We start from the raw sequence: 26,153 nt of genomic DNA, 5'->3' as shown, positions 1-26,153 counted from the left end.
GTTCAAGCCCCACAACCAAAAACAACAATAACAAAAACTAGCCCTCATAGAAATTCCAACCAAACACACCAAAGTGCATTTCCATGAGAATAATAGCTACAGTTCTGTTTCTTACCTGTATTTTGTGGAAGATGAGCTTGTCCCACAGGCTGTTATTCCTAATGATGCCACTACGAAGCTCTGCTTCCTTCCTTTTGGAGGCAAAGTCCAGCAGCCAACGCTTCAGTGTGGTGTTGGCTTGGGAAAAAATCTATTAAATCAAGAAATAAGGTTTTCACACCAACCTAGGATGGCTATAGTAGAAACTCGTACAATACCAAGTGTTGGTGAGCATGCAGAGATGCGGACATCCCTGTGCACTGTTGGTGGAGAGGAAAATGGTGTAGATCATTTGGGAAACTCTCTGGCAGTTCCTCCAATAGCTAAGCACAGAACTGCTCTATGACCCAGCTGTTCCACTCCTAGGTATGTATATAAGGTATGTACATACCTGGCAGGAATGAAAAATTTGTCATACAAAAACTTGCACATGAGTATTTGATGAATATTTTATTTGTAACGATACTGTGTTAATTCCAAGAGTTAAAAGTTGAAAGTACCCAAATGACCATAAATAAAGGAAAGGCTAAAAATGTATTCTATCAATACAATGGAATATTATTTGTCTATTCAAAGGAATGAAGAATTAGTATGTGCTACTTGGATGAGGCTTATAAGTGGGCTAATGAAGGAAGATAGTAAAGAAAGAACACATCTTGAAGCGAGGTTTTGCCTAGCTCATGCCTACAAATCCTAGCTACTCAGGAGGCTGAGATCTGAGGATTGTGGTTCAAAGCCAGACTAGATGGGAAAGTTCATAAGACTCTTCTCTGCAATTAGCCACCAGAAAACTGGAGGTAGAGCTGTGGCTCAAGTGGTAGAGCACTAGCCTTCAGTGAAAGAGCTCAGGGACAGTGCTTAGGCCCTGAGTTCAAGCCCCACGACCAGAAAAATAATCGTTATATGTTTCCACAGACAAGCCAAATCAAACCCTAGCTTCTGATTCAAAGCCTAGCATCCTTCCCCTTTGTAGTTTGCTGCCTGGAACTTACTCGGTCAAACATCCGGTTCAGCAGTCTTGGAACCACAGGGAAGATTGTGGGTTGAAGTACCTTGAGGTCATCCATAAGCAGCCTGATATCTCCTTGGAAAAATCCTATTCTAGCGCCATGACACAGCATCACACACTATAGGGGTAAAGAGACATAGCAAATGCTTCAGCACTGTAGGGGTTACACCATGTAGGAAGAGCAAGACAACAGACTTTGCGATCAGTGTTTGGAGGCAGTTGCCAGAAATCTCCAAATTTCCTAAGCCTAAGGAGTTTCTTTAAAAACTGTTTTTGCTAGGCTCAGGTGGGGGCAATGTGGGGAGGGCTTTCAAAGAGTGTGAATGAGGATGAACATGGTCAAAGCAATTTATTTACATGTATAAAAATAGAAAAATGAAGCCTGTTAAAATTGTTTTAAGGAGGGGTGAGTGGATGAGGGGAAAGTAATGGAGGGGTATTGAGACCGATTGATATACACTGCACATATGTGTGGAAATGTCCCACGAAAGCCCCTTCCTTGTACAACTAGTACATGCTGATAAAAAAAATGTTTTTTGTTTTTACTGATCACTGCCTTAACAACATGGAACAATTGCATCTCTTAATCATCCAGAAGATAGAAGTTAGTATGAAACTCAAATATATTTTTGATGCTGATCAGGGGTTCTAATTTAGCTGAGTGATAAACATCTGTTGAATAAATTACATGTTCTTCTATGTTCCAAGTATTTTTGGACTTCCCAAAAATCAAGAACTAATTTATTCTTAAAATAAAGATATAACTACTTGCTTTTAATCCAGGCTCGTTAAAATCTCATTTCCTTTTATTTGAATCTAACTAAAAATTTCTGTAACAACATTGAATATGCTAAAGTCAAAAACCAGGCTATCTATACCAGCATGGCTTGATATTTAGCTGCAACACATGACATGATTTTTCCCTGTCGAGGGCAAACTACCAGTCATATACCAGATGGACTTGACAAATAATCTGCCTATTTTAAGTGTTAAAAAAGGCCCAGAAGATGATGTCTCAGGAAGAACAACAGAAGGGTGACATTGATCAAAATGTTTTATACTCATTGTACTCATAACTTATATTCTAGAATTGTAACCTCTTTGTACAACGAATAATAATTTTTTTAAAAAAAGAAGTACAAATGGTCTGAAAGCAAAAACCAGTAGAAAAGTACACATGGTTGATTGGGGCCTTTGTTGAGACTGGCTTGCCTACTGAGCACACCTCTAAAGCTACCCATAGCTGCATAGGGTCCACTGACAAGTATATAAATTCACAAGGTCCTCAGGTATATAAGAAGTAGAATAACGAACAGAAGATGCGATTTCATGATTTTGATCCTTTAGGCCCAGGCTTCTCTACCATCTCAGTTTATTATCTGTCTCCAACATCTAACACAGTGCCTGAAACACAGCTGCTGCTCAATAAATAATAATGAATAAAGCCTGCTCACTGTTTTCTATTAGTATAAAATCCAGAATTTTTCTTAGATGAAAACAAAACAAAAAGATGGTTCTTGGGTTTTTCTGTTTGTTTTTGTGCCAGTACTGGGGTTTGAACTCAGGGCCAGGGAGCTCTCCTTTAGCTATTTTGCTCAAGGCTGGTGCTCTTCCACTTGAATTGAGCTAAGAGTTTCATGGACTTTCCTGCCTGGGCTGGCTTTGAATTATGATTTTCAGATCTCAGACTCCTGAAAAGTTAGGAATCCAGATGCAAGCCACCAGAGAGCCCAAGTTCTTGATTAGTTTTAAAATTAGCAGCTGTTTAGTTATGGACAGGATTGTCTAAATTATGTCCAGGCAGAGCTCAGATGAATACCATCCTGCTTTTCCAAGGGCCCTTAAAATAGTGGTTAAAATGAGCCTTTGGCCAACTGTGAATTAGCAACAAGCACAATCAAAGACAGAGTAGTCCTACAAAACCACAACCTAAGGCTTTGTCAAATGGAATAAATGAAAACCTTCCCTGCGCTTTGCAGTTAATTCTTCTGCAATCTTGACCATGCAAGTATCCCCTCAAAAGGCTGAGTCATTCTAAAAAGAAGGATTAAAGCTGAACCAGCCGGCCCAGAGCTGGAAGAAGGCTTTGTACTGTCACTGCTAGTATGGGACCTAGCAAAGAAGTATCCAAAGCAATGACAATCTGCACATCTCACTTACCAACAAGATCTGCTCAAACATGTGTGCCAGTGGTAAAAACGAAATGTGTGTGTCACTGGCATTCACGATAATTGCTTTCTGTAAAACACAACAACTTAGAATACAAACAAGTAAGCAATCAGGAAAACATGACCCATGCCTACCTCTACAACTGCCTCAAACATATGGGCGAGAGGCAAGAAAGATATCAAAACATCATCTGGGGAAGGACTGATCGCACCCTGAAATCAAAGATACCAGTGAGGCAGAGAAGCATCAGGCCCTCCAAAACTTCCCAGTTCCTTTCACCTTCTGAGCACAGGTCCTTCAACATTCTTTTTTAGGTTTTTGCAATTTTTTTTTTCTTTTCAGTTCAAGGAATCAAATGAAAAGCAGCACTTTTTTTTTTTTTTTTTTTTTTTTAACATACTGGGGATTGAACCCAGCGCCTTGTACATGCTAGGCAAGCATTCTGCCATTGAGTGACATCTTCAGTCCTAAGAGCAGTACTTTATGCAAACAGAATTGAACTCATTCCCAATGACATAGTACATCTGCTTCAGAACTTTGTTTTTCCTAGAAGGAAAATTTCCCCCAATTAGAATGTTAAAGGAGCATGTGCTCTATTTAGTATTTCTGAGTGACAGTTCCCTGTTAGTGCCAAGTTCAACTGCACCTTAAGAAATGGAAGATCAATCCCTCAATATGATAGCATGTTATGTTGTAAAGGGAAGGGGAAAAAGATAAAATCACCAAGATTCTTTATATTTACAGTATTTCAGTTCGATCAACATTTTTTTTACCATAAAGCCCTACTTTAATCCCCAGGAAAATATCCCAATTTGTTCAGTGCAATCTCAGTTCAAATGTGAACTACATCCTAACTAGTATTTCTTCCTATGAAGAAATCAGACTCAGTAACATCCATGCTTTTTCCATCACTGGGGATAGAACCCAGGGTAGCCTGGTATAGTCAAAGCATACTGTGTCACTGAGCTATATTCCCCAGCATCCATACTTTGTAATTTTCTGATTGAATACAAAAAATGCCCATTTTCATAATAAGTCTTAAAAAGGTGAGAATCCCCCTTGATAATGTAATGATTTGTTTTTTGGTTTTGCCAGTCAGGGGGCTTGAACTCAGGACCTCAGTACTGTCCCTGAGCTTTTTTGTTCAAGGCTAGTGCTCTACCACTTTGAGCCACATCTCCACTTCTGGTTTTCTGGTGGTTAATTGGAGATAAGAGTCTCATGGACTTTCCTGCATGGGCTGGCTTTGAACCACAATCCTCATATCTTAGCCACCTGGGTAGCTAGAAGTACAGATTTGAGTTGCTGGGGCCAGTGTAACTGATACTTAAAGCAAGTTTTGTCATTGTTTTCCTCAACAAGCCACCAATGCATTTTAAATTGCCTTTGAAGGCCTGTTATAGTAAATTGAAACACTGCTTCAATAAGGTATTAAATGTTGAACTCTACTTATACAGCATATATCAAAAGAGATATATGCGACTGAGGAAGTGAGGATCAAGATTCCTCAAAAGCCAGCCTTCTGCAGCTACCAAAGATGCCCATCCCCAAACCATTAAGCACAGGCTCTTCCCATAGAGATTAGGGCTATAGAATAGCCCAAGAGACTGACAGAGCAAATTGTGTTAAATACGAAAAGAACATAAGGGAAAGGCATTATTCAGTAAGCACCTTTATGAAAACAAAGTTGAAGTATATATATATATATATATATATATATATAGCCTTAGTATTAGCGACTGAGTTGTGCCCTCCTCCCAAATTTGTAAGTTGTGGTCCTAACCCCCATCTATTTGGAGGTAAGGCTTTGAGATCATTGTATTTGGGAGTTGGCTCTGATTCCAATACAGTTGCTGTCTCATAAGAAGAGGCAGAGATACCAGAGAGCTCTCTCTGAGCATGCGCAGAAGAGAGACCATATGAATACCAGCAAGAAGGTGGCCTTGTGCAAGCCAGGAAGAGAGCCCTCACCAGGAACCAACTTTACTGGCAGCTGATCCTGGACTTCCAGCCTCCTGAACTGAGAGGAAATCAATAACTGTTGTTTAAGAAACCCAGGCTGTGATACTTGGTTATGGGAAGTCAGGTAGATTTAAGACCTGTGGATAGCAAGCTTGAAAATTATAGGAAATAAATGGGAGTCTGATATGCTAATCTTTCTCATACAATGGGACTCAAATTAACCAAATTAAATAATAATAATACAAAAACTATCAACAGTGTAACATTTCATGGCTAACTAAAAGAAATTCAATTGCCAAACTCTAAAATAGCAGATAAAGGCAGAGAAAAGCATCTCTCCTGTGTCCTTTCTTGAAAATATTTATGGACAGCATCTAAATAATTTCACTACATAAAAGATGCTATAAATTCCATCACAAATAAGAGCTAGAGATGCAGCCCATAACAAAAACTAGGTGACAGAAGGTGATCTTCAGCTATATTAAAATTCTGATCTTGTCTGGATTTCAAAAGGAGTTCTTAAATACAGTGCAGACCTAACCCAGGGACCAATTACATTCTTGAGGCCTACTGTCAATCATTGGATGTGAGGAAAGATGGGCAATATCCCAAAGAGTTACCTCTGTTGCTTTCACAAAAGCTGAGCAATCGCTCACTACGTTTCGATGAGTGATCAATGCTCCTTTGGGGTTGCCTGCAGAGCACACAGGAAACAGAACACAGTTAAAGACTTAAGAATGCAGAAACTCTGTATACTTAGGGCCTCGTGTATTTCTATTTTTGGATACTCAAGGTAACAAATATTAAGGAACATTAAATTGCTGAGAAACCCGGAGGCCTTTCAAGGAAACTTATCTTGAACTATCGTCACTGAGATGGGCAAATTTTAGGGATGTGTGCATCCGGAGGAGAAAAACTAAGAGTTCTGATGCCGTCTTCCCTAGGAAGATGGGTGAAGCTAATAAATGCTTGAACAAATAAATGGCACTTACTAGATTCTAAGAACATCTTCTAGAGCAACAGTGGCACTTGACCACTCTGCCTCTCCCACTTTCCTTCAGTCCATTGAGAGTTAGCTAGTATGTCATCTAAAAAGGCGGGGAGAGAGTCTGGCCTCTAGATACCCCTTAGAAGCAGTTGCATCTCAAAATTTACCTGTAGTTCCACTTGTGAAACAAATTATTGCAAGATCTTCAGGAGTCGGAGGCTGAAGAAGAGTAAAAGAAAAGCTAATATCAAAAGAGAATATAGTAAGCCATAAAGCATCACCTCCCACCCCTAAACTTCAAACCCTCTCCAATAAGGTGAATAATAAAAACAGAAGGCTGTGGTGGTGGGCACACATGTTTACCTTGGGCTTCCTTTTGTTGGCTCTTCCAAGGTCCTTAATTAGGAGAGAGAAAAATTAAGTGAAAATATTTTCTTAGTAATGTCATATCCAATCACTTCAAGCTGCTTTTATCTGGGAAAGCTGGCTCAAGGACAGCATAATGCTTAAACGAATGATGATACTTTTAACTAACCAGAGGCAAAGTATTTATCTCCTGTCCTAAGAAGCCATTTTTTCCAGTTATCTTCTTTCTACAGAAATGGTATTAGGATTGGCTTCTGAAATAGGATTTATTCAAAAGAGAGCAGTCAAAGCCTTTTACTGCGTGCTTCCACTTCTACTCTCATTTTCTATTTTGGCCTTTAAAAAAGTGCTGCTCTTACCCTTAGATCTTCTTCACCTTCCCAGAGCGAGTGCAGCTCTGTGTAACATCTTCCTTGGGAGAAAAACCAACCTCTGCTACATTTAAAAACCAGTCATTTGAATGAGGCACCACTATCTCCACTCCCCACACAGCCTGAGAGGGGCTTTGAAGTCCTGTTAGTGGGTGTCAAACAGTAACAGAAGGCCTAAGACCACTTCCTGAGCAGGCACAAAGGTTCAGAATGATAGATTCTTTTCTAGGTGTTCCTGACAAAGCAGGCACAAAGGTTCAGAATGATAGATTCTTTTCTAGGTGTTCCTGACAAAGCCCAAAATGACTACCATTGATATGGTTCAGTTTATTGTGTTAACTTACTCTCCTAGCCATTAAAGAAAAAAAATACATACATATATTTGTTGTCTTTTTTCTGTTAAAATTGAACAGCTTTAATAGGCATATGCAGTAGGCATTCCTCTCAAAGGATGAAAAGTAGAAGGGCCTGATCAGCGCTCAGTGAGCCTTATCTAGTACAAAGATTTTAATCTTAATCTAGAACACTGATATCTGCACCGAGGGTTAACTAGGCTGGGCAAAGTAATGCACAACGGTAGTCTACCGAGGCTGAGATAAGAGGATCACTCGAGTGTGAGAGTTCTAAACCAGCCCGGGCAACACAATGTAAAACTTCATTTCCAAAAAGACTAACTAAATCAACTAGGAGCGGAAAACAATGATAATTCTGGCAGTTTTTTTCCAAAGCAATCTTTAGTAGCTCCAAATTTCTACTTAATCTGCTCAAATTTCATAACTTCTGGAGAAGTCCAATTCTTCAATCTAAAGCTAAATAAAGCAATAGTTACAATTTGCTTTTAATTAGTGGGATAAATATTCTCTAGTACACTACTTGCTATGAAAGTTTTAGTTTTAAAACTGTCTTTTCTTTTTTTCAATTTTATTTTTATTGTTGAGCTTTTGTGCTCAGGACTAAGGCTTTCCCACTTGAGCCACAGCTCCCCTTCCAGCCTTTTGGTAATTAATTGGAGACAGGAGTGTCACAGACTTTCCTGCCCAGACTGGCTTTAAACCTGAATCCTCAGAATCTCAGCCTCCTGATTACAGGTGTGAGTCACCATTGCTCAACCTCTGTCTTGTTATTTAGAAAAGGGAAATTATAAAAAAAAAAATAAGTTGCCAACTTTAGGGGATAGGTGAGATTGAGATAGATGGAAAAAAGCAGTGTCTCACACCTGTACTCCTAGCTACTCAGGAAGCTGAGATCTGAGGATCACAGTTCAAAGCCAGCCCAGGCAGGAAAGTCTGTGAGACTCTTATCTCCAAATAACCACCAAAAAACTGGAAGTGGTGCTGTGGCTCAAGTGGTAGAGTGCTCACCTTGAGCTCAATAGCTGAGGGACAGTGCCCAGGCCCAGAGTTCAAGCCCCATGATCAACAACAACAACAACAAAAGAGAGAGAGACAGAGACAGAGACAGAGAGAGAGAGAGAGAGAGAGAGAGAGAGAGAGAGAGAGAGAGAGAGAGAGAGAGGAAGAACAATGCAATGTAAGGGGTGACAATGATCAAGATACATTACATCATAACCTGATATGTTGAATTGAAATTCTTTTGTATAACTACTGAAAGATAATTTTATTTTTAAATTCCTTGAATAAATTTGAGTTCTAGTTAATGATAAGCATATGAAGTACTGAGGGATAATAAAGTCTGTTACATATTGAAAATGCATCTAAAAGTAATATAGATTGATGAATGAGTACAGGGGTAGAGTGATAGATTAATGTGTAATAACTCAAATATAAGAAAATTTTAATTGTAGATTCTTGGTGGTGGGAATACAGCTTAAATGTATAATTCAAATTAAACAGTTGACATGTTTGAATGTTTGAAATTTTTATTAATTAAATACTAAATAAATGGAAACATTCACATACCAGTGTTTCTGTTTTTCATCTATCGAAACAGATGTTAATACAAATTTGATCACACAAGCAATGCTAATTTTAAATTTATTTCTTCAGATTTTCTTTTGCTTAAAAAGCTCAAAAAAAAGCATGAATTCCCATTAAGTAGGTAAGTATGAAATAGTGTTTTCTTAAAAATAAGTTTAAGTCACTCATTTAAGTAATGCTTGAATTTTCAAATTATTTATCATTCAGCAGTCAAAAACTTAAATTCCTCTGTGTGTCTGGGGTGAGGGTCAGAAGTGTAAGAGGACAAAAAAGATGATGTCATTATAAAAGAGACTTACAGGGAGAAAATACCAAAGTAGGGATATGCTAGATAATGGCTACATCACCAGTACAACATAGATGCTTGGCACACATTCCATCCACTCAGTGCAAACAGGTACCTGCACACATACATGGCAGAAGCTAATTAGAACAATGAATTTCTCTATCACCATGAGTTGCTTCAGAAAAGGTCCTATAGATCCTTACTTGCAGCCTCAAATTCTTTTCAGAAGGAAGAGAACTATAAATAAAACTTTAAGACCCTCTTTATAACAGTTTTATAAAAATATTTACAATCTCTTCAAAAACAGCATGACTTAGCTACTTAGCCCACTGGTTTCTATGATGTAACTATAAAAAGATTCTCCTCCTTCTGCTGCTACTAGTTTCCTTGAATCCAAGCCAGTTTACACGAACTTTACTCATTCTCCTCAAACAGTTACCTTTAAACTTGGGCTCACTGTGAATCATACATCAAAAATGAAAATAAGCCAAAGCAAGTATCTACATTGGGAATGCAACAGAAGAAGAGAATGAGGCCAATCTCTCTGCACGTGGCTGGGTTTCAGAGACAAGTCAGTATGTAAAAGGCATCCAGCCTAAAAAGGATGTTCACACATAAAACTTCCCCTGTCTGAAGCTGACTTTCAGTTTCAGCATGGATTTGCATCATGCATCAGGCTCTGGAATAAATACAAGCATTGCAACTGACTTCATGAGCACAGACTTCTGCAGGTATTAACACTGCCCAGGCACAGAGAACTCTTTCAATAAAATAGGACTCCTGCTCAGTTTTGAATCAGCACTGGGATTACCAGTGGCGCTGGGTCTGAGATGGGTATGTGAGATGGGGCGGGGACTATGACTCACCTCCATGGCCTTCATGCTGATGATTTCCACACCACACTTCTTGCCTCGCTCCACCAAGTCACTGCCATATGAGTCCATGACAACTATGACTTTAAGGCCTGTTGTTAACTTGTTTTCTACACTGTCTAGTAAGAGTCTGGCCTTATCTGGCTTGTCAGCAAAAATCACAGAGAGTTCAGCTGTAAGTGAAGAGAGAGAAGGATAAAGAATAAGCTCTGGGGTGATTCTAATATCTGCCCCAAGAATACTGTAAGTACTACATTCTTCTTCTTTTTTTCTTTTCTTTTTTGCTGGGGCTTGAACTCAGGAGGGCCTGGATACTGGTTCTGAGCTTTTTTTTTTTTTTTTTGCTCAAGGCTAGCACTTTACCACTTGAACCACAGCTCTGCTTTCAATTTTTTGGTAGTTAATTGGAGATAAGAGTTTCACAGATTTTCCTGCATCAGTTGGCTTTGAACTGTGACCCTCAGATCTCAGCCTCCTGAGTAGCTAGGATTACAAGTATGAGCCAGTGTTACAGGGTCGGGTGGAGGGAAGGGGTGCTATTTAATTAGAAAGACAGATGTACAATGAAATGTAAACTCCCTATGCAATCAGGCATACAAATATACAGCCACTGCATCTGACCAACAACTAGGATGACACACAGATCCCAAACCTACCTTTGTTGACTATGTACGTGATGGCTTCAGTTCCAAGGGTATCATACAGGGGAACCACCACCATGGAATATGTGAAGCATGCCAGCTCAGTGATCACCCACTAAATGGTAAAGACCAGGAAGAAAAGAGGAAGGCGTCCTATCAGAATCACTCCAACACTCCTCTGAGATTCAGTGCAATAAAATCAACATTTGTGTATCTATACTCAGTGCCATGTAAAGGAGAGCTTCATTAAAAAAAATCCTTCCTTCTTCTTCAAAAGAAACTATAATCTGCCTGATGAAGAGAGGCAAACCTGTGAAAAGATGCTGATAATGCAAGCTAGTGAGCATGGGTAAGGGCAGCCAGGCTAGAAGGGCAGGCAGGCTGGAGCAAGGTGATTATAGAGCATGATGTTTTCCTCTTGGGCTGGGCTCAAGGCAAAACAGGGGCCGGCCCACAGCAGTATACAGAACAGCATGGGAGTAATGGAATGACACCGTGTATTTCTCTAATAGGGAATTTTGTTTTTAACTTCCCCCTGAAAAGTGTCACAGGAAGGAAATGACAGAACCATTTCTCATCTTGCCACTGAAATGACAGCAGCTGACTTACCTAGCTGATCAACATGTCTAGTGACCTTTGTCACTACACATATTTCTGCAGGACTCTTGACCTCTGTGCAGAAAAGGGCTCAGCTGCCGTGGGAAGAGAGTAAAAGCATCCCACTACTTGGGCCTGGAACTGGGATATTGTGGGGTATTTCCTCTCCCTCCCCCTGGAACACTTTAAGTTATCAGTATGGAGTCAGAGCTGAGCCTCTCAGCAGGGGGCAGGTGCTTTGCATGGTCCTCTCTTTCCTGCTGCTTATTCTTTCACTCCATTGTTAAAATGCTTCATTCCCTGACTTGGATACCATGTAAGACCTCCTCACCCCTATTACTTTAGAGACTCTATTCAGGTATCATCTCCAGGAAGCCCTCCTTGGTTGACCTCCCATAATCCTTCTGCCTTCTGTCCACACACATTAGAGAAAGCATCACCTCTGGGGTCTGTCTTCCCTTACTCATGATACCTCAGGGACAGGACCCAAGTCATTATGTGAGAGGGGCTCCACATAGTGCCTCCCATACAGTAGGTGTTGAATTAACTCATAAATGTAGGAAGCTATCTAGTTCTTGTAGTTAAAGACTACTCTGTGAGTGTGTATATCCATGGTAAAATTCCACTAGGGAAAATATACTGGATATATTTGTCTGGAATAAAAGAAACCAATTTCTATAAGCGTAGCCAAAGGCTAGCTGTGGGGAATGCTATTTTTTCCTTTTATGGAACATGAAACTCTTAAGAAGCTATTCTGATTTATAAAACAGGAAGTAGCACAGGGACTGTAACAGGGATTGGGTCTTTCTGGACACAAGTATGTAAAACAAGTTTGATTCCTTTAAGCTGGACGCTCTGCTACCTTTAGGTTCTGCTACTAGCCTGTTGACTGACCTAAGCAGCACCTCCAAGATGGACTCCTATTTAAAGTGACTTTCATACAGTAGCTTCCCAAAGCACCAAGCATAGGCCTAAATATCCAAGTAAAATACTGTGTGCACATGAAGCCAGTCCAGATTTTCTCTTTGTCTTTAATTGTCTCTTTCCATTCCTTTCTCTTTCTCTTTCCATCCTCCCTCCCCTCCCCCCCCCCCCCCCCCCCAGTTCTCTCCTTCTCCTTGGGGTTAGCCTTGGACTGTTTCATCTACCAATTGCTTCTGAAGAGTTGGCATTACAGAGACATGAGCCAACTCTCTTGCTTGTCTGTTGAGATGGAGGTCTTGCTAATTTTTTGTCTCCGCCTCCCACACAGCTGCGATCGCAGGTTTATGCTATCATGCCTAGCTTGTTTTTTTCAGATTGAGTCTTGCTAACTTTTTTTTTGAGATAATGTCCTGCTAACTTTATTTATTTTTTACTGTTATTATAAAGGTGATATACAGAGGGATTAGAGTTTTTGTTCGTTTTGTTTTGTTTTTGTTTTTGGTCGGTCATGGCCTGAACTCTGGGCCTGGGCCCTGTCCCTTGGCTCTTCAGCTCAAAGCTAGTGCTTACCACTTGAGCCTCAAGGCCACTCTGTTTTTTTCTGTTATGTGGTGCTGAGGAATCGAACCCATGCACGCAAGGCAAGCACTCTACCACTGAGCCACCTTCCCAGCCCTGGGATTAGAGTTTTAAGTCAGGTAATGACTGTATTCCTTTTTGGACAATGTCACCCCTTCCCCTCTCTCTCTGTTTTTCCCTTCCATCCCCACCACAAGTTGTATAGTTCATTTTCAACATAGAGTCTAGTGAGTATAATGGCTGCATTTGTTCACCCTTTGTCCCTTCATTTTTTTTTTTTTTTAACCCAGGTTGGCCTAGAACCACAATCTTTCTCCATCACTGTCTCCTGCAGAGGGAAGTTAGCTTGACTTCAAGGTAGTATCTTGTTACCCCCCTCTCCCCTTCCCACGCTGTACTCAAACTATGATACTCTTCTCTCTATTTCCCAGTAGCTGGTATTAGTAGGCATGAACCATCATGCCCAGTCCCCATGTGGGTATTTTTCTAGGGCATAACACAAAGCCTTTCTCAGCAAAACTCAGACCACAAAATCTAGTCTCAAGCATATGCCTGCATGAACTTTAGCTCCTATCTACCTCTACGGTTCAGAAGTCTAGCTAGCGTAAGCACCTCGTGGCTAATACCTCAGGTCTGTTTTGAGAGAAGATGCCGATGAACTGATCGGAGGAGGCCTTGAAACCCTTCTGGATCAGCGCTGAACCTATATACTCTGCCAATTCTGCAACCTGAAAGGAGGAGGGGGAAGACATCAGGAAACAGAATCAGACCCCCTGTCAGGGAACCAAGTTCACCAGATAACATGTTTATAGGCCAGCCATCAAGCAGCAATACACAGAGAAGAGCTATTCCATTACTGAAATTATTATAATTTCACTGTTTTATTAGCTACAACTCAGAATTACTGGAACTGATGATATGTTTCCTTCTGAAAAGCAAAGGAATCTCAACATCTGTAGATGACATATGACTATGTCATCTATACTTTCCATTTCCTTTTCTGTTTTAGTTTCATGTTATAAAAGCAATAAAGGGACATGGATCATTCTCTCTCTCTCTGTCCTTTCTCTCTTACTCTCTCAGTGTGGGCAACTGAATCAGCGCCTTGAACATGCTAAGGCAAGTGCTCCATCATTAAACTACATCCCAGCCCTTGTTTTTTGATACAGAGTCTCACTATGAAGCCCCAGGTTGGTCTGAACAATTCTCTTGTCTTAAGCTTCCATAGTACTGGGTTACAAGGCACTACCACACCCAGCAAGAGGTTTTGTCTTTGTTTTCTTTTCATATATAAAGAGCAGCAAAGTAACCAAAATTTATCATTGGTACAAAAACACCTTAAAAATACCTTTAAAAATTAAGAGTAAGCTCTTCTCATTGGACTCTACAATTCTGTAGTTTTTATTCTTAGCAAATCATGCAATCTTATAAAGAGGCTTCAAAAGGCTTTATGCACTTATTCAAAATGATCTAAAGTTAAAAACAACAAAAGCTGGGGTAAAAAGACAAGTGGCTGGATGGTTAAATTAGTGTGTGAGAAAAATGCTAATGAGGTCAATATGATAATTGTGAGAAACAGAAAACTTGAGGTAATAGTATTAACTATTATTATGAGCAATACTTAAATAAATTTTAAAAATGGATAGTGTTATAACAAAGTAAAATAGGTATATTTGCAAACATAGATAGGACTATATACTGGCTGTTCTTACCCCACTCCACTCGCAAATTAATGAAAACAATTTTCAAAAATCCTTATTGACATTTGAATTCTCAAGTGTGCTTTTTAAAGCACACACACACACACACACACACACACACACACACACACACACACACACACACGGAGGCGTGTAGGAAATACAGCCCCACCCATCCTCATCAGAATCCAGTTGGTTCTGGGATGTGGAACCATCGAGCCCTGCCTGTGTGTGTGTGGAAATTACATTGACATTGGCAGGGTGACAGCAAAGTGACTAAGTAGGCTGGGTGCCTTCTATTCCAGAGCAGCTCACAACTACAGGTGGCTCTTAAGGGGCTAGAATTTTTTTTTTTGGGGGGGGGTCCGGTCGAGGGGCCTGAACTCTGGGTCTGGGTGCTGTCCCTCAGCACTTCAGCTCAAGGTTAACACTCTACCACTTGAGCCACAGCACCACTTCCAGCTTTTTTTTTTCTTCTGCTTATGTGGTGCTGAGGAATTGAATCCAGGGCCTCAAGCATGCAAGGCAAGCGCTCTACCACTGAGCCACCTTCCCAGCCCAAGGGACTAGAATTTGAGGAACGCCTCCAATTAATCGTTTGCAGAGCTCACAGGGAGAATACACATATATTTCTAGAAAGATGGTCCATATCCCCTCATTTAAAAAAATCGCAGTGGAATTGCTAGCTGCCAAAAGGTCAGATTAATTGGGCAAACAAAAAATAAAACAAAAGCTAGGCACTGGAGGCTCATGCCTATAATCCTAGGTACACAGGAGACTGAGAGCTAAGGATCATAGTTAGAAACCAGACTAGGCAAGAAAGTACCTGAGAGTCTTATCTCCAATTACCACTATAAAGCCAGACATGGAGCTGTGGCTCAGTGGTAGAGTGCTAGCCTTGAGCAGAAAAACTCAGGAATAGCACCCAGATCCTGAGTTGAAGCCCCAGGACCAGCACAAAGATAACTAAATAAGTAAATACATAAAATATAATAAGATGTAAGACTATATATTAAGGTTGACATCAGTGAAGTCCATTTTATATCTTCCCCAGACTTCACCTTTAGAAACTTCAAAGATTTTCAATCTGCCTTGAAAAATCCAATCTGCAACCCTGGTCTTCCCTCTTCCATCCAATAGATTAACACTAATCCTCAAAGCACTGGAGAGTTCTTTGAGGACTTGAAGCCATCATACAGTGTTGTATCCAATATAAATTAACTTTTCACAGGACTTGTGCAAGTGCAGCAGGGACTAAGACACTACAGAGATAAGGGAATCTCCCTGGTCACACAGCAATGTTCCTTCCATCTTTGGCTAGGCAAGGCATGATAATTCACAATTTTGCTCTTGAGATAGAGGTGATACTGATCAAGTGGAGTCTTTTGCATTCTCATCACCCAGCCTCTGAGGAATAGGAAGAAATGGATGTGCTCAGTCCAAGAAGTCCTGGTCAGTACTAGCTCCCAGGTGTGGCAAAAATGACAGCTCTACACACACACACACACACACACACACACACACACACACACACACACACACACACACACACACACACACACACACACACATACACCTTTAAATAGAGAATCAACTTTCACAAGTCCTGGTCAGTACTAGCTCCCAGGTGTGGCAAAAATGACAGCTCTCTACACACACACACACACACACACACACACACACACACACACACACACACACACCCCTACACACACACACACACACACACACACACACACCTTTAAATAGAGAATCAACTTTCACAAGTCCTGGTCAGTACTAGCTCCCAGGTGTGGCAAAAATGACAGCTCTCTACACACACACACACACACACACACACACACACACACACACACACACACACCCCTACACACACACACACACACACACACACACACACACACACACACACACACACACACACACACACACACACACACACACACACACCTTTAAATAGAGAATCAACTTTCACCCAAAACACAGAGGCAGGAAGTCAATTTGAAGTCATGAATGCTACAGGATTACCTGCCTTGGAACCAGGGACAGAGAGCCATTTCCTGAACAGCTGTGTGGGAAGCAAGAGAGGGAAGCTGGCTTCCAGCTGTGCCTGCCTGTCCTGGGTTGCACTGCATGCACTGCATGACATCTAGATTCAGTGTAATTATAACAAAACAAAAACAAAAAGCAATACCCTCCTGTTCTGCAACCTGACACTCACAAACTGTATGGAAATAATGAAAGCCACCAAGCAGTGGGGACCAGAGTGGAAATGGTGAAAATACTCAAGTCCCAGTTTCCTTTGTATCCAAACAGCAACCCAGATCAGCTACTTCTTAGAGTAGCTCCAGGCTGCCCTAGAGCTCAAGATCACACAAGGGAGAGCTGGACCAGGACAGCTTTGAGGATCCACGCTGAATCAGATTGATGCAGAAGCCACCAGACACAAGCTGCTGTAGACCTTACTTCCTGTCCTGCTGCCACTGTGCAGCGGTAACTTTGGGCAAGTTACACCTCTTCCTTAGATGTTTTCTTATTGCAAGTTGACGCTTCTGAGTTCCTAGTATCCCTCAAGCAGACAGGAGTAATCCCATTTGGGTCTGAGGAGAAGTCATCTGTCTCAAACATTTTGGCCTTAATTATCATTCATTCTGCAGTGTACTGAGCAGTCACAGAGCCAGGAAACTCACCTGCTTGTAGGAGAGCCATTCATAGGGTTGGTCTGGTTTCCGAGAGCCTAGACAAGGGCCATTGTCTAAAAAACACAGGAAAAAAATGACAAAATAAAGGACAGTCCTAACATGTATGAACATACCTGTATCTCGATTCTGTTCCACCATAGTCTACAAGATATTACATTATTCTACTTTAGTCCTTTTAATTAAAAAGGAATTCAGGTTAGAAATGTTTTCCCCCTGGGTTTTGATCTGAATTCTTTTATTTGTTGTTGTTCTATTTTATTTCTTAAAAAGAGCGGGAGTGATGGGAATAAACAGAGGAGAAAAGTGGGAAATGACAATCTTTCTGGACACTCAAGTGAATTCTCTTTACTATTCTACTGGTTTAGGCCAGGAGCCAGTAGTAAGAAGTAGAGCTCCTGTTGCCACAGGCTTTCAGAAGAGGAATCCCTCAAAACTGCTGGAGAGGGGCTGGAAAGGTGGCTCAGTGGTAGAGCGCTTGCCTTGCATGCATGAGGCCCTGGGTTTGATTCCTCAGTACCACATACACAGAAAAATCCAAAAGTGGTGCTGTGGCGCTGTGGCTCAGCTGAAGAGCTGAGGGACAGCACCCAGGCCCTGAGTTCAGGCCCCACTACCAGCAAAAAGAAAAAATAAAAACAAAAACAACAACAACCACCAAAAACTGCAGGGGAAGTTTGAAGTATTCTCACTCTGAAAATGGAAAGAGAAATGAAGTTATTTATAGGACCAAATTCTGATGACCCCAAAGATCAGCTGGAATCCCATGAATTCTAATTCTATGGGTGAAAGCCTAATGGCCCAGAAACAAACTGAAGATGAGAATAGGGATTATCTGTGAAAGCAAAAACTGAAGAAAAGATGATAAAGGAGAGAAAAATAGGGATTATCTGTGAAAGCAAAAGTTGAGAATGCATTCTGATTCCAATCTAGCTAGCAAAGAAGCAGAAAGAGATCCCCACACACTTGGCATCATCCACTGCAGGTTTGAATTCAGAAAGGTACTCAAGGCATTTTACTTTTTTTTTTTTTTTTTTTTTTTTGCAGTGGTGGAGAAATAACTAGAACCCTGGGCCTTACACATGTAAGGTGAGTGTTCTACCTTTGAGTGAGATCTCCAGTCCTCATACAGGTGTTCAGATTGGGCTTGCATATGGGGTAAATGGGAGAGAAGGCAAGAGAATGGACCCCCGCCCCCAAAGGCCATGACAAGCCTGGCACAGTTATCCAGATTATATGCCCTAGAGAAGTGTGATGTAGCTGCAGATTCAATAACCAGTTATGAACATGGGAAGACATAGCCTGACACACTGACTTATTCAACAGAGAGAAAACAGATTGGACCCTCTTTAGTTCACACCAACTATAGCAAAGGCAGGGCAGTAGATAACTGTTTGCAGAGGGAGGGGAAAAAAAAGATATCATCTATTGGTAATCATGCCATTTTATTCCTCAAGAACAGAGGTTAGAAAACACAGCCAATGGCCCAAAGAGTCCCACTGCCTGTTTTTGTAAACAATGTTATTGGAACACAGATGAACTCATTCATTCATGTATTGTTGAGGCTCTGCCATTGACCAAATGGCTCAAGAAGACTGAAGTATTTACTCTCTGGCCATCTACAGGGTAAGCATGCCAATTCCAACTTTAGTCTGTGGTTGTGAAGCTCCAGGCTCACCTTGTAAACTAAAACATGTACCATATGCAGGCCCTGCTAAGCAATATCTCTGATGTGACTAGTGCTATAAGGCCCAGGCCTTTATCAAGGAGATGATAAAGTGCATCCAGGTGAGGATAAGGAGCCTTTGATTAACAGGAAACTCAGGTGAAAAATTTAAATCTCTAGGGTGACTTCTTTATCCAGAGACTGGGCTTTGCTCTTCTGTATTTCAGTCCTACAGTGTCCCAAGCTTAGGATAAAAAACATCGCAGGTTAAAAAAAATGAAGAAAACAGAAACTTTAAAAACATCTCCTTTTAATCAGGTAAGTGTCAGGTAAAGATGTCTATACTATAAAGGCTTATTGCAGAAGTAGGCATATGATGCTGAGAGGGAAAAGGGAAGAAATGTGCCACTTGGAGGTAGGGGGTGAAAATAATAGACCAGGAAGATGTTCTTGAAAAGATAATATGAGAGATGAGTTTTATAAAATTAATAAGAACCCACTGGGATCATCACTGGCTGGGGGTGGAAAGAAAGGGTTGTATGATCAAGAGTAGGAATAAAAGCACTCGAAAGCTGGGTGGGAGAGCAGAGGTGGCCTTGTTTGAGAACTGTATTCAAGTGGAGGGGAGCAAGCCTGGAAAAGAGGACAGTATCAGCCTCCATGAATCTCTTCATCATAGTTATTTCTAACCCAGAGTCATTTAATAAGCCAACATTTCCGAAGTGTCTCTGATGGAACACTGCTTCACATGATGGTTAAAAAAAAAAACTCTGGACTGACTGGGCCCAGCCAAACAGGTCTCTTTTGACTATAGGAAACATTAGCACCCATTAGGAGCTAAAGCACATGTAGCTCTCCATAAAATGTGGAACTTATTTGGTGAAGAAACCTCCTGGGACATAAGAAATATCCAGAGGATTCAATGAGGCCTGAGTGTGGCTCTGAACAAGTTGTAGGAGGAGACAGAGGGCTTGAGCCATGCCAAGAAGGCACAGGATTCACAGAAATGTACCTTTCTGAAAGGAGGGCTGCTCTTGCCTTATGAGAAACAAACAGTAAGCATTAGTCACACAAGGGCAGCAAAAACAGGCTTACTTGACACATGCAGGCCTCTCTGGAAACCTTCATACAGGGTTCTAACGTCGTCATAGAAGTACACCAAGAGCTCATCGCTGTCGAGAAGCGCAGACCTGCGAGCACCATCACTGCCCTATTGAAAAGACCAACAGGCAGAGCAGCACGTTAGAAATGAGACACCTACAACGTCATTCTCAGGAAGTGTACTCACTGTGGAATGGCTAAATGAAGTTAACTAGCATGTGCACGCATTCTCTTCTGCGCTTGTTTGCTTGTGGTGTAAATACTTAAAAGTTCACGCTCAGCAATTTTCAAGTATAGAATACTTTGTAATGAGCTGTCTATTATAGCCACTGTGCTGTAAAACAAAGCCCCTGAACTTGCTTCAACATAAATACAATTTCTAGTTGCTATCACAACCAAAGTAAAAGCCGAACATACTCCATGCTATCCTTTCCAGTTACTGCTCAGAGTACTGCTTGAAGAATGATGTGCTGATGTGCTAACTAATGGGAGTCACCTGTTTACCGCGGGGAATGTTCAGGCTTCGGAGAAGCAAGAACAACATGGCTCTAAAGTTTTCTTTTCCTAAAGGAAATTGAGGGGAAGAAAAGAGGCTGATAGAACAGTTGGCAGCTAACCTGCCAGACAAAGCCAAAGAAAAGGAGGGGTTGACAGGAAAATGCCACAACCACACACATGGACAATTCTCAATTTCCTGCCATCCACAGTATAGAACATAAGCTGTTTAGCTCTGGTGGAAATGACACACTGCTCTGTTTTATTACTATGACAACATCTACATTCTCTGAAAGATTATTTCCACAATTCTAGCTCCTTACCAACTGCAGTGAAATCCATGAGAAACTTCAGTTTTTTGTGTGTCATTTAATAGTAAAAACCAGCAGCGAAAGATTATATGCAGGTTCAGGTAAGACCTGATGTCACTGGCACCGTCCTCTAAGCTGTCTCCATCTACTGGCTCACAGGGACACCTGTCCCAAACTACTCCTCCCTGGGGATAAGACTGACAGACAGTTCTCATTCTGTGAGCAGCAGCAGGAGTAGGAGCTGAGTCCTCTAGGAGCAAATAAATACTTCCAGGAGTCCAAATATCCCTAAGAACCACAGAAGCATTCATAATAGACTGATAAATACATGCTTGGCTACTACTTCATATTTGCAATGATCAGGAATTTCTTGAGGAAACCAGACAGATAGGAGAATTTCTGGCTTCACAAGAAAGGGCTCTCCAAAAGCAGAAGAGATCACTTCCAGTTTGAGGTTTGATGAAAGAAAATAGGAGCAACTCCATGAAACAAGAGCAAGGTGTCAAAACAGAGACAGTCTGAGCAGCCAGAGCTAATGGACCCATACTGCATTCCAGAAAAGTACCAACTCAGAGACCCTTCACAAGCACCACTGGCCCATGCACATATGCATGTATGTTAAACACACACATGCACTGTGCTGAGGATGAACCAAGGATTCATGCATGCTAGACAAGCATGCTACCACAGAGCTACATTTCCAAGGTGTTTTTTTTTTAAATTAGGGTTATTTACATCCTCTTTGCCCCCCCCACCTTCCCTTTTAAGTAGTGATGTACTAACTACTTAAAATTATTCCAATGATTCAGAACTATATTAAGGAACAAACGACCATTAGCAGTCTAGTAAGTTCCTCTAAAGTTTTTCCTATGAGTACAGCTTTATGTAAACTCTTTCAACATCTATTATGTACTACATATGTTTTTAATTAATTTTTTGGGGGGTGGGTACAAGACTCAAACCTGAAGCCTCGTACATACCAGGCAAGTACTCTGTCACTTAGTTATACACCTCTTGCCTAACTTAATTTTTTAAAATTACCTTTAAGTAATTGTATAAAGGAGGTGCTCTTTAACAAGGCAGTTTTTGAGTACAATGCATCTTGATCAGTGTCATCCCTTTCAACATTCTCAACCCCCTTCTGCTCCTCCTTTTCTTTCCTTTTCTTAATTTTGTGGTATGTGCAATGAATTGACTGTATTCTCTCCCCTGCCCCCTTTTGTTCATCTATCCTTCTACCCTTGGACCCCCTTCTTGCATGTACCCCTTTTCCAGGTGCTCATTTTATTGGGCTTTGACCCAGTCTTTCTAAAAAATTATATTTGAGCTCTCCATAGAGTCTATTATACTTCAGTTAATTTATTTGTAACTACTTGCATACCACCTAGTGTATTTACATTCTATCTACCACAAATGAGGGAAACCATGCAACCTTCATTTCTCTGGGTCTGGTTTATGTCACTTAATATATATAGATATATATGTATCTATCTATCTATCTATCTATATGTTTTATTTAACTCTGTGTGTGCGGAGTGGGAGTCTTGGGGTTTGAATTCAGGGACTGGGCTCTGTCCTTGAAGTTGTGGGGGTTGAACTCTGCTCCTGGGTGCTATCTTCAGCGCTTCAGCTCAAGGCTAGTGCTCTACCACTTGAGTCACAGCGCCACTTCAGGTTTTCTGAGTGGTTTATTGGGGATGAGAGTCCTACAGAGTTTCCTGCCTGGGCTGGCTTTGAACTGCGATCCTCAGATCTCAGCCTACTGAGTAGCTAAGATTATAGGCATACGCCACCAGTGCCTGGCTTCTTTTGTTTAACTTTCTTTTCTTTTTTTTTGCCAGTTGTAGGGCTTGAACTCAGGGCCTGGACCCTGTCCCTGAGCCTCTTTGTGCTCAAACTAGCACTCTACCACTTGACCCCAGCACCATTTCCAGCTTTTTTTTTTTTTTTTTTGAGTAGTTTATTGGAGACAACAGTCTAATGGACTAATTCCTGCCTGAGCTGGCTACAAACATGGACCCTCAGATCTCAGCTTCCTGAGTAGCCAGGATTACAGGCATGAGTCCCAGCACCAGGCTCTTTTGTTTATTTATTCATTTATTTATTTTTGCTATTCCTGGGACTTGAACCATGCAGTCGCTGGCCTTTTAATAAAAACTCCTGGGCTGGGAAGGTGGCTTAGTGGTACAGCGCTTGCCTTTCATGCATGAGGCCCTGGGTTTGATTCCTCAGCACCACATAAGCAAAAAGAAAAAAGCCGGAAGTGGTGCTGTAGAGCGCTAGCCTTGAGCTGAAGAGCTGAGGGACAGTGCCCAGGCCCAGAGTTCAGGCCTCACGACTGGACCCCCCCCAAAAAAAATAAATACAAATAAAAACTCCTGATTTGACCTCTCAAAATGTGTGACTTCTCTGTTTTCTCACCATATAACAATGACGCTTCTGAATAGTATCTCTTAACAGAACACTTTCCACATTCTGCAGACGGCTCTAAGAACTGAACACAAGGCAGATGGGAGTCAGGTATATAAAACACCAGCTTGTTCTATCAGTTCAGAACAAACGAAGGACTATTGTCTGAGGAAGAAAACTTTTATGCGTGTAATTATTTCTGTATATAATTTATGATATAATTTTATAAGGTATTGTATAATATGATTTATATATGAAATTGCAGCCAGGTGCTGGTGGAACACACCTGTAATCCTAGCAACTCAGGAGGCTGAAATCTGAGGATGGCAGTTCAAAGCCAGCCTGGGCAGGAAAGTGCGTGAGACTCTTATCTCCAATAAACCACCAGAAAACCAGAAGTGACACTGTGGCTCAAGTGGTAGAGCACTAGCCTTGAGCTGAATGACAGCGCCCAGAGTTCAAACCCCATAACCGACAAAAAAAAATTAAAATTATATATATATATAAATTGTGTGTGTGTGTGTGTGTGTGTGTGTGTGTGTGTGTGTGTGTGTGTGTGTGTGTGTGTGTGTGTGTGTGTGTGTGTGTGTGTGTGTGTGTGTGTGTGTAAAATAGGCCTGGAGTCTAAGAAGCTTAGGTTCATCCTAAAGCCAAGGTCTACCAGGAACTTGTTTCTTTCTTTCTTTTTTGGGGGGGTCCAGTTGTGGGGCCTGAACTCTGGGCCTGGGCACTGTCCCTCAGCTCTTCAGCTCATGGCAAGTGCTCTACCACTGAGCCACCTTCCCAGCCCCTCTACCAGGAACTTGTGAAGGAAGGGAATGATGAGGGATGAATCACAAATTGGTGTGTGATCCTACAATCAGGCTATCAATAAGCATGCCAGGGAATTCCTCTAGACTAAGTGTCCTCAGAGAAGAACTATTCCGGAGACATTAAGGTCTCAGCAGGGAATTGGTAAATTCCCTGTAATCTTCTAGGATTACTGGAAAGAAATCTATAGGAAGAAATCTACCAGGACTGTAAAGCAGTGCAAAAACCAAGCTGGACAGAAAGATTCCTAAGAGCCTGGATGAGGGTGCAACATAGATATTGGGTCTAATTGGTGCCACCTTGGCATCCTGGTAGATGACAGAGACTTTCTAAAACTCTTAGAGGTGAAATCTCACCCCCAGGTGATAGGCATGATTGAATTCCTAGAAGCAGGGGCGGAGACTAGGAAATAGGTTATTGGATCTCCAAGGTGTTTCTTGTTTCCACAATGCCCCAGGCTCCTGCTCAAATGCTTCTTCTTGCTCAACCATTTCTTCTTCCCTGGGTGTCTGTACAGTCAATGAAAAGAGCCAGGGTCATGCATTCAAGAGCCATCAAACAATCAGTTCAAAGCCCAGGGGAAGAGGTATTATAGGAGCCTAGTAATATAAAAACTACCTTCTGAGGGTACCCCATTTGGACTCCTCTTGGGGTTCCACTCCAAAAGGAAAGTTTCACCTACTATAATTTAAATGTACATAGCAGTCTCCTTCTTGGAAGAAAATTCCTTTCACTTTCAAATAAACTAACTTTCTAGGCTTTCCCTTTATTTACTTTACAATAAACGTACTCTGTTTACCTTAAACATTGTCTTGCTTTTTAATTCTTTAACTGGTAGAAAAAACAAACCTGCTCCCCCTAGGCAGAGTCAATTGCATCCATCAAATGGAAGAGCAGGGTTGGGGTGGAGTGTGAATTGAGACCAGAGATTAAGTTTAGCTTGGATTTGGAAACCATATACTTCCAAGAAGGCTAACATCTTGGGCAACTTCTCAATTTTATGTCAAAAACCATTGTTTTAGATGATCATTTAGTAATCAGCTTTTAGCTGACTTAAGGAGATTTAAGTTTTTGGTGGCCTATAATCTTCAGTGCTTTCAGAAACATGGAGATAAAAAAAAATGCCAAACCAAAGTTAAAGTGGTTAATTACATCTCTAATAAAGCCTTCATCCTGAAAACATAACCAGAGGACAAGATATTTATTATTATTCAAATTAGTCATTAAAATAATTAGCAAGAGCTTAGAAATGAAACAGCAAGCAAGACATATGACCAAAAGAGAATGCTAACCTAAAGGCACTGGTGAGACTGGGTGAGAAGTCACATTGTCACTAAATTGTAAGGCAGGTGCTTTATTGATGGAAGAGGGGCATGAAACCTTGAAATCAGTCTATAAAATGATCATGCACTTACTCCCTAAACCAATCACCATTTAAATGTACATTTAAATGTTTTTCTTCTTGTATGAAAATATCAATGTTAAAACACTGGGTACTTATAGCCTTAGTTACATCTATAATTGAGAAGGATTGCACTTTGTGTGCTGAGAAGCTCAGCTATGACAGCTGGTGCCAAAAATGTCCCTATGTGTCACAAAACACAGTCACTTCAGAAGGAGGGCCTTTTCAGTACTGGGTTATCCAAGTCCATGAGGCTATTTCTAGGAACATCTGCTGAAATGGAGAACAGATATCTAAGTGTGGCATTCACACATATACCTGGCTCATGGGTGAGGGGGCTGGGTTGGGCTTATGAAACCAAACTTGTCAGTCATCAAGACTGTGACTCAGGAATAATAATTACTATTTTTATGTCTCTTTAAATGTGGTTACATAGCTTTTCCAGTTTTTTAAAAAAAGATAATGAGTCTAACACATTAATAGTCAAGGGAGTAGTCATTAGTCTATTCTCCAATATCTATACATACTAATGTTCCTGAGAGGTCAGTCTCCCACATGGTTAACTAGGAAATAAAAGGTTCAAGTTCCCCTGCAGAGCCGGAAGAGGGAAAAAGGTCAGGACAAACAAAGGGAAAGGTTGAGGAAGGAAAATACTGAACATCTACATATCAGTGGTTCCCAAGATTATAACTCTTGCCAATATTTGACAAATAGGAACACCTGGTAATATGTTTCATGCAAATTACATTCCTAAGGATTT

At 41.0% G+C, this 26,153-nt stretch overlaps 1 protein-coding gene across 4 annotated transcripts in view; it reads right to left on the bottom strand.

The window, feature by feature from the left end:
* Nucleotides 1-26,153, bottom strand: part of Acsl1 (acyl-CoA synthetase long chain family member 1) — a 67,225-nt gene that overhangs the window by 10,214 nt on the left and 30,858 nt on the right. For 3 of the 4 annotated variants that reach the window (XM_070016397.1, XM_070016398.1, XM_070016399.1), the window contains exons 3-13: nucleotides 19,961-20,075; nucleotides 17,191-17,255; nucleotides 13,427-13,528; nucleotides 10,716-10,815; nucleotides 10,054-10,232; nucleotides 6,591-6,623; nucleotides 6,395-6,446; nucleotides 5,860-5,933; nucleotides 3,412-3,489; nucleotides 1,092-1,226; nucleotides 116-250 (exon numbers count right to left, since the gene is read on the bottom strand). In XM_070016397.1, coding sequence (XP_069872498.1) covers nucleotides 116-250; nucleotides 1,092-1,226; nucleotides 3,412-3,489; nucleotides 5,860-5,933; nucleotides 6,395-6,446; nucleotides 6,591-6,623; nucleotides 10,054-10,232; nucleotides 10,716-10,815; nucleotides 13,427-13,528; nucleotides 17,191-17,255; nucleotides 19,961-20,075 — 1,068 coding nt within the window. Of the gene's footprint in view, nucleotides 1-115; nucleotides 251-1,091; nucleotides 1,227-3,268; nucleotides 3,347-3,411; nucleotides 3,490-5,859; nucleotides 5,934-6,394; nucleotides 6,447-6,590; nucleotides 6,624-10,053; nucleotides 10,233-10,715; nucleotides 10,816-13,426; nucleotides 13,529-17,190; nucleotides 17,256-19,960; nucleotides 20,076-26,153 lie in introns of all 4 variants that reach the window. The other variant, XM_070016400.1, reaches the window with a different exon arrangement.

Source organism: Dipodomys merriami, unplaced genomic scaffold (genome assembly GCF_024711535.1).
Source record: "Dipodomys merriami isolate MVZ:Mamm:240054 unplaced genomic scaffold, mDipMer1.0.p SCAF_12, whole genome shotgun sequence".
NCBI lineage: Eukaryota > Metazoa > Chordata > Mammalia > Rodentia > Heteromyidae > Dipodomys > Dipodomys merriami.
The sequence above is the reverse complement of the archived record's forward strand: the minus strand, read 5'-3'. Positions and strand labels throughout refer to the sequence as shown.